Source organism: Lampris incognitus, chromosome 4 (genome assembly GCF_029633865.1).
Source record: "Lampris incognitus isolate fLamInc1 chromosome 4, fLamInc1.hap2, whole genome shotgun sequence".
Taxonomy (NCBI): Eukaryota; Metazoa; Chordata; class Actinopteri; order Lampriformes; family Lampridae; genus Lampris; species Lampris incognitus.
The window spans coordinates 25,951,895-25,959,999 of NC_079214.1; the positions used below are offsets into that span (position 1 = coordinate 25,951,895).

The 8,105-nt window shown below is 43.8% G+C and overlaps 1 protein-coding gene and 1 long non-coding RNA gene across 2 annotated transcripts in view; one reads left to right on the plus strand and one right to left on the minus strand.

The window, feature by feature from the left end:
- Nucleotides 1–1,963: 1,963 nt before the first annotated feature.
- The window catches only part of slc24a5 (solute carrier family 24 member 5), an 8,971-nt gene continuing 2,829 nt past the window's right edge, over nucleotides 1,964–8,105 (minus strand). Inside the window, exons 3-9 of the mRNA XM_056279169.1 lie at nucleotides 7,927–8,010; nucleotides 7,438–7,541; nucleotides 7,126–7,226; nucleotides 5,546–5,829; nucleotides 5,169–5,375; nucleotides 3,063–3,164; nucleotides 1,964–2,286 (exon numbers count right to left, since the gene is read on the minus strand). Coding sequence (XP_056135144.1) covers nucleotides 1,964–2,286; nucleotides 3,063–3,164; nucleotides 5,169–5,375; nucleotides 5,546–5,829; nucleotides 7,126–7,226; nucleotides 7,438–7,541; nucleotides 7,927–8,010 — 1,205 coding nt within the window. The remainder of the gene's footprint in view (nucleotides 2,287–3,062; nucleotides 3,165–5,168; nucleotides 5,376–5,545; nucleotides 5,830–7,125; nucleotides 7,227–7,437; nucleotides 7,542–7,926; nucleotides 8,011–8,105) is intronic.
- On the plus strand, nucleotides 5,365–7,525 carry LOC130111873 (uncharacterized). The gene is made up of 3 exons (XR_008810176.1): nucleotides 5,365–5,402; nucleotides 7,145–7,255; nucleotides 7,443–7,525. It is a non-coding gene; the product is annotated as an uncharacterized LOC130111873 (long non-coding RNA).

An 8,105-nucleotide genomic window follows, 5' to 3' on the forward strand; every position in this document is an offset into this window, starting at 1 on the left:
GACTTTGTGATTGTCAAGTTTACTTAAAACAGTCTTGGTTGTCTCTCATCTGAGTGAGATAAATGGACCACGGGGTTTGTTATAACACAATCACTTGTGCTGATGTGTGCAGTAGCATCTTTAGTTATGAAATCCACATTTCATTTAGTCAATTTTTAAAGTGAGAACTTGATAGATGTGTTTTTTGGGGGTTTTTTTTGAAGTTCATTTAAATTTCTGTAGCCTTATAGTAAGTGGTTGCCAACACTGTTGAAAAAGAGTTTGAGCAAGCCTATTGTTGCTATTTTTGATTTAACCAAAGTCCATATTTATAGACCTTAGTTCACTGCCAAAAATGTTATCTTGTCCTTGTATGCTTTCCAGTTTCAGGTGTGATTTAACAATGATAAAATCCTGAGTCACTCTATTTTTGTCGGTCAGGTGATGGCAGTAAAGTGGAAAGCTTTAGGATTTCACTATTTATGGTTTCACCACACCTTCAGCCCTGCAAGCAATAAGAGCCTGCTCATAAAGCTTATCAGAATTACTTTGATCCACCTAGTTTTTTGTTTTTCATCACCACTTAGAAGAACAGACAAGTCCACAAGTTTGGTTTGCACAAGTTTTATTTCCTGAGTTTTGCCTGGACACATCTTGGTTTTTGTCACTTGGCGAACCAAGAGCCCTTTTGCTTCACTTGGCGAACCAAGAGCCCTTTTGCTTTCTTGAGCGATGCACCGACCAACATTTTCTTCTTAGATGTTAAAACATTTGAAAGTGTGGGATATGAGTGAAACAGGAGACTACATAACTGGATGAGGGTCTTTGTTTTTGGGTGGTTCAAAGTCCTAGGTAGTTTTGCAAAAGATGGTCCAGGTGTGGTAAAATAATATATAACATACACTGATGAGCCAAAACATTATGACCACCTGCCTAGTATGCTGTTGGTCCTCTGCTGCCAAAACAACGCTGACCCAACTGAGGCATGGACTATAAGACCCCTGAAGGTGTCCTGTGGTATCTGGCACCAAAACATTAGCAGCAGATCCTTCAAGTCCTGTAAGTTGTGGGGTGGAGCAGCTGTGGATCGAAGTTGTTGGTCCAGCACATCCCACAGATGCTCAATTGGATTGAGTTTTGGAGGCCAGGGCAACATCTTGAACACTTCATGTTCCTCAAACCATTCCCAAACAATGTGCAGTGTGATTCATCAGACCAGGCGACCTTCTTCCACTGCTCCAAGGTCCAGTTCTGACATTCACGTACCCATTGTGGGTGCTTTCAATGTTGGACACGGGTTATCATGGGCACTGACTGGTCTGCAGCTACACAGCTCCATACGCAGCAGGATGTTATGCACTGTGTGTTGTGACACATTCCTCTTGTAACCATCACTAAAATTTTAAGTGCCGTGCTGCAGTAAACCTGTAGGTTCAGAGCAGACAGGATAGACTTTGTTGCCTTTGTCCATCGATGAGCCTTGGGTGCCCAACACCGTGTTGCTGGTTTGTGGTTTGTCCCTCCGGACCACTGTCAGTAGGTACCACTGCTGACCAGGAGCACCCCACAAGCCTCGCTGTTTCAGAGGTGTTCTGACCCAGTCTGGCCATAACAATTTGGCCCTTGTCAAAGTCTCCCAGGTCTTTATTCTGCCCATTTCTTCTGTATCCAACACATTGACTATGAGAACTGATTGTTTGCTTGCCAACTAATCTACCCAGACCTTGATTTGTGCCCTTGTTGGGAGATGGTCAAGGTTATTCGGTTCACATGTCAGCGGTCATAATGTTTTTGGTTCATCAGTGTATACAAAAGAAGGCAATCTTCGAGTGATGCGACTGGCACACTTCTTCCAGGGCATTTTGTCGTTGGAGGTATGTATAGAGTGGCTGAACATTAATCACTTGGCTGACAGGAACATTCTTTTGGTTTGATTTAATTCTGGGGTTTGCATCTTTCAATTGTAACAATTATGGCTAAAGTCTCAGTCACTGCACAGTGTAATCGGGTTGTTCCCAATGATCCCCAATTCGTACAGAATTGACAGAGTGGCAAAAAGGATGTAGCAGATGAGTGTAACGATTCCTAGTTTCCAGTCCAACTTCCATCTGTTCACATGGACTGCTACGAAAAGCAAGATGATGGAAAGCAGGAGTGTGGAGGAAATGAAGACCAGTCCAGTGCTGTTCACTTCTACAGGGTTATTTGTGTCCACAAATGCTGTCTTAATGAACCAAGGTAGTCCCAGACACAGCATGTCAAACACATTTGAGCCCACAATGTTGGACATTGCCATGTCAGCTTTCCCTGAAAAAAAGAAAAGAAAAAAGGAGTGGTTTGTTTAAAGAGCAGGTTTAAGGCCAATTTTTACTTACAGGGTACAAATAGAACATATATTTGAGTATGCAAGTTATCTTTGAGGTTGGTGGTTAGAAATTTAAGACAAAATACCAGGGTGCTCGAACACAACCTCAGATCAAACCAAAGCATCCACGCGCTGCCTACAAGCCACAGAATATGAGCACGTGCACACACACTCCTCCAATGGACTACAATCTCGTCATGACTAAAGTAAAAAGGAAACATGGATTTCTTTGCTGACAAATAAAATCACACCACCACTATACCAATATAATATGAATATTCTATGATTATACTGGTTAAGTAAACCACACATTTGGAATGCTTTTATTTATTTATTTTATGATTTTAAGTGGGCTTTGCCAACTTCAGTGTATAACAAACCTCACATCATCTGGCGTACCACCAGGGGGCGCGCTACATACTACCAGTGTTACGGGTACCACAGCTGGAGAACCACTGATCTAAACAAGACAAGGTTGCACAGCCAACTTATCATTGGCTTGTAAAATTTGAATACATTTAAAAAAAATGTGTTATATCTCCAACTAGTAGTTTACAAGGTGTTCATCACAGGTAGCTGTTGTCAGATGCCAAACCCAATCGCGTAACAAAAACACTTCCGATTTGAAACTTTCCAAGTTAATGGCACATCATTTACTGCCCTGAGCAGCACTCCCTGAGTTGGTTTGGGGCTGAGGGAGGGAGGAGATTGGTAATACCTTCTCTGGCTACCATCACACTGGCTACAGTGTCAGGTATACTGGTTCCAGCAGCCAACAGAGTCAGTCCCATCACTGTATCAGGGATACCCAGGGTCTCTCCTGTATAAAAAGATACACAGCAAGCATGAACTCCGAATCAGGCACAAACAACAAAGGGTGAAGGAGAAGGAGGAACAAATGAGCTTGATCAGTATTATCCAATAGCCAACAAATAATGCCCAGTGAAGCGGAGAATCAGCAGGTACTCCCAATTTGATATTTCGATATTTTTGTGGGGAAATGCTGGTGCCTATCCCAGCAGTCATTGGGCGGTAGGTGGGGAGACACCCTGGACAGGCCGCTAGGCCTTCACAGAGCATCTCAGGGTTGCATTCCCACGACCCTGAGAGCAGGATAAGCGGTTTGATCTATGGAATGGGTATTTTTACGCAGAGTTGATGAATACTGTGATTTTTTCAGTAATATAAATACAATGATACAATATTGCATTTTTTTACAGCTCCACACTCTCTTATTTGTTGTAATGTGAAAATTATAATAATCAAAATAAAATGTATAATGGAATGTATGTATTTTAACCCCATGTGTTAGAAAAGCTTAAAACACGATTAGTGCTTCCTTGAGGTAGCATTCAAACAATACAAATTCAAACATTCAGAGATGCAGATATCATGACATAAAGCTTCTTCACAACAATTGCTAATTATGCTTCCAACATTGCGATTGAGGGGAAACGCTACAATATTTAAAATCGCCACAGCTCAGCATTGCATTGTTTTTGTTTTTTGTTTTATCCCCCCCTTTTTTTTCCCTCCCCATTTGTACTCAGCCAATTATCCCACTCTTTCAAGCTGTCCCAGTTGCTGCTCCACCCCCTCTGCCAATCCAGGGAGGGCTGCAGACTACCACATGCCTCCTCTGATACATGTGGAGTCGCCAGCTGCTTCTTTTCACCTGACAGTGAGGATTTCGCCAGGGGGATTTAGTGCGTGGGAGGATCACACTCTTCCCCCCAGCCCCCCCCCCTCCCCAAACAGGCGCCCCGACCGACCAGAGGACCAGAGGAGGTGCTAGTGCAGCGACCAGGACACATACCCACATCTGGTTTCCCACCCGCAGACATGGCCAATTGTGTCTGTAGGGATGCCCGACCAAGGTGGAGGTAACACAGGCATTTGAACCGGCAATCCCCGTGTTGGTAGGCAACGAAATAGACTGCCATGCTACCTGGACGCTGCTCAGCATTGCATTCTATAGCAATGAGTCAAAATTTCCCTCCACCATTAACGCTCAGGTCCACTGTGGACAACAAAACCTCTTGCTACATTAAAGCCTCGTTCTGATCTTGTTGCTGTGACTAGAGAGAGCAGGGCCACAGGGAAGCACGCTGGAACACAAACACTGCATTGACCAAACCCAAAGGGCGCCGGGACTTAGCAGTACCTGCTCTATCCCGTGCCTGCCCTTTAATAATACCCCCTCTCTGCCTGTTTTCCCATGTGAGCCCTTACTGATGACTATGGGATAATAATCCTATTATACTGTAGTAAGTCTACCCACTGTCATATGATGAGGCTACCCTTTCAGCCTGATCTGGGGTCAGACTTATAGTTTATATCTCTGGCACAGACTGGGCTTTTGGGCCTGTGTCTATGAGCTGTTGCTCACATGACTATGTTGCCTTGGAGGTGAAGCAGGGCCTAATCCTGCTGTGGATGGTTGCTCTTATAATGTGCACATAGCCCATTGGAGCTACACTACTAGGGCAATGGCATCCCAGGAATTAGCCAGCAGACCGGCATGTGATTCTACTCTGCAAATCGGACTTTTTTTTCACAAGTTTCAACCCCATCACCTCTCATAATTCCCGAATGAGGTTTCATAACGTTATGACAGGCTGACGAACTCCAAGGATAACTGAATTAGCTATAGAAGTGTTATGAATTGTTTTTGTTTTGTTTTTTGTTTTTCCAGAAAATATTCAGGTTACAGTTGAGTTTAACAATGCTAACCCAACCATAAGCCAATAATGTCTTAACGTCTTGGGCCAATGATGTGTCAATGTCTGAATTAAAATGTGTAATGTGTTTGTTTTTTTTTTACCAACAACAGTGACCATCCACACCAGCACGTATGTGAAAGCTGAGATCCAGACAGCGGACATGAGGAAGGTTATCATGAACCACTGTTTCCAGAACCTCCTCCTGCAGTCAGGGATGGTCAGGAAGAGCAGAACGATGACCGGCAGAGACAGCACCCAAAGGATCCTCTTCAAATCATTCTCTGGCATGGCAAACATGCTTTTTTGCTCTAGGACACATGCAGCCAGAGGTACAGGTAGACAAAAAAAGTTATGCATATCATACCATTAGCAGTCATTGAGCAAGCAGAGTGTTTAACAGCTGGAAATATTGCACAACATCATGTCTTGACTGATAAGTGAGCTTGAGTGCATTGCGAAGGTATGAAGTGCCAGCTACCTTCAGGAATCTCATTGAGGCCGTGCAGGCTGAGAGAAAGGTGTGAATATCCTGAGTCATCCTGGAAAATCCCACTGTCTGTTCTTGAACGGCTGTGGACTCTCAGACTGGTGTCATTATTCCAGCCCATTAGCGGCTGCGTCTCTGCATGCCCCCCAGACCCCTTACCCAGACAGGTGCAGCAGGGACTCAGCTTTCTCAGGACGAACTCACTGATGCGAAGATCGAAACACAGAACCACGATGTAGACCCCATACACCAGCAGCAGACAGGCAGCGTCATACCTGCAAACCAGGCGTGCATTTAAGATACCCCGAAAAAGGGATGGACATGTGAAAATTAGTATGCCTGACATATATTCTCACTGACAAAAATAGACATATCAAGGGGAGTGTTTGAAGCAAAAAGCCCAACTGAATGTCTTACAACATTCTCCCATATTTCAATATCCACTAAAACGAGGCGAGTTTTTCCATGTAGGATTGTACTGTGTGATTTAGTGTAGTGACCAGTGTAAGGGAATTTAAAGGCAAACAGGAAGAGGCCATAAATGATACAAGTACACGGAAGTTGGTGTGATTAAGATATGGTTTATGAACCAAACATCACACTGTTTGATAGCTTTGTACCGTCTATTTCTTTTGCTTGTTTTGTGTTTTGTCTTTCTTTGTCCCAGGTCTTAAGAGAGAACAAGCAACTATATTCGGTTTGTATTTTATAGCTGGCTCGTGAGTAGTGAGTGTAGAGTACAGAGTGGTAGAGTACATTTAACTAGGGCTGGGCAATCTATCTATATTATATCCATACCATGATATAAGACGATATCATCTGGGATTTTGGATATCGTGATATGTTATATGATAAAAGTGTTGCCTTTTCCTGGTTTTAAAGGCTGCATTACAGCAAAGAGATGCAATTTTCTGAACTTCTTGGACTGTTCTAGCTGTTATATTATTTGTCTCATATCAACATCAGAAATGTCAGTGTAAATATTTTGTGAGAGCACCAGTAGTCATCTCTATACTGTCGTCACCATATCGATATCAAGGTATTCAGTCAAAAATATTGGGTGGCGTGGCAGTTTATTCCATTGCCTACCAACACGGGGATCACTGGTTCGAATCCCCGTGTTACCTATGGCTTGGTCGGACGTCCCTACAGACACAACTGGCCGTGTCTGTGGATGGGAAGCTGGATGTGGGTGTGTCCTGGTCGCTGCACTAGCGCCTCCTCTGGTTGGTCGAGGCGCCTCTTCGGGGGAGAGGGGGGACTCGGGGGAATAGCGTGATCCTTCCAGGTGCTACGTCCCCCTGGTGAAACTCCTCACTGTCAGGTGAAAAGAAGCGGCTGGCGACTCCACATGTATCAGAGGAGATATGTGGTAGTCAGCAACCCTCCCCGGATCGGCAGAGGGGGTGGAGTAGCGACCAGGACTGCTCGGAAGAGTGGGGTAATTGGCCGGGTACAATTGGGGAGAAAATCCCCCCCCCCCCAAATATTTTTGATTTTTGATTTTGTCCATATCTCGCAGCCCAACATGTAACCCTATGTCCACACAGTGTAAACAAACAGCCACTCACCAGTACACTCTGTTATCAGAGATGATGGCAATAACAGCAGAGACACTGATGCCATATGCCAGACAGTCCCTGAACAGTGGCCAGCACGTAAGACGGCATGCCTGAATAAGGATAAAGAAAGAAGACAAAAGTAAGACTTGTAGTTTACAGCACACATTGAGAAATGAACAAAATGCTCCCTTCACCTTGGCTTACTTAAGTCCCCGTTGTTATGGCCGGCTAGCTGTTAGGTGGATTACTGTGTGTGTGTGTGTGTGTGTGTGTGTGTGTGTGTGTGTGTGTGTGTGTGTGTGTGTGTGTGTATGTGTGTACCACAGAGGTCAGGAGTCCACATGCAGCACAGATTCCTAGGAGGTTGTAAACTGCTGATCCCACTATGGTGCTCACTCCAATGTCGCCCTTTGTCACAAAGACTCCTGACAATAATGGTTACAAGATACAGGGATTAGTGAGGATGAACCTACTGAACCAATGTCTCACATCTTACTGAGGATAAAGACAATGTTGATGGTCATGATGATGCTGGTAATGCTGGTAGTTCATCTTCATCATCAATGCCCAGCATGGGTAACATACAAATGCATCTATTACTATTTATTGTGCATCTATCATTAATCTGAGGTTTACTGACAATAAATGCACTTAACTGGAATTGCACTCTTGGCTATGATACTAATGATTACTGTGTAGTTCTCTAAGATGCTAGTTGGTAACATTTGAATTTATCTGCTAATTGCTGGCTCTTTTGTTAATCGACTGGGATGGAAGAATCTGCTAAATGTAAATGTAAAATGTAATTACCCAGAAAGGCTGTGACCAGTTCAGGAGCCGAGCTCCCAGCTGCCATAAATGTAGCTCCAGCTACATCTTGAGACAGCCCCAGGCCTGGATGAGACACAAGAACAAAAAAAAAAGAAAAGAAAAGAAAAGTAAGTCAGTATAAATCAAGTATAAAATAAGCCCAGTTTCTATGATGGACA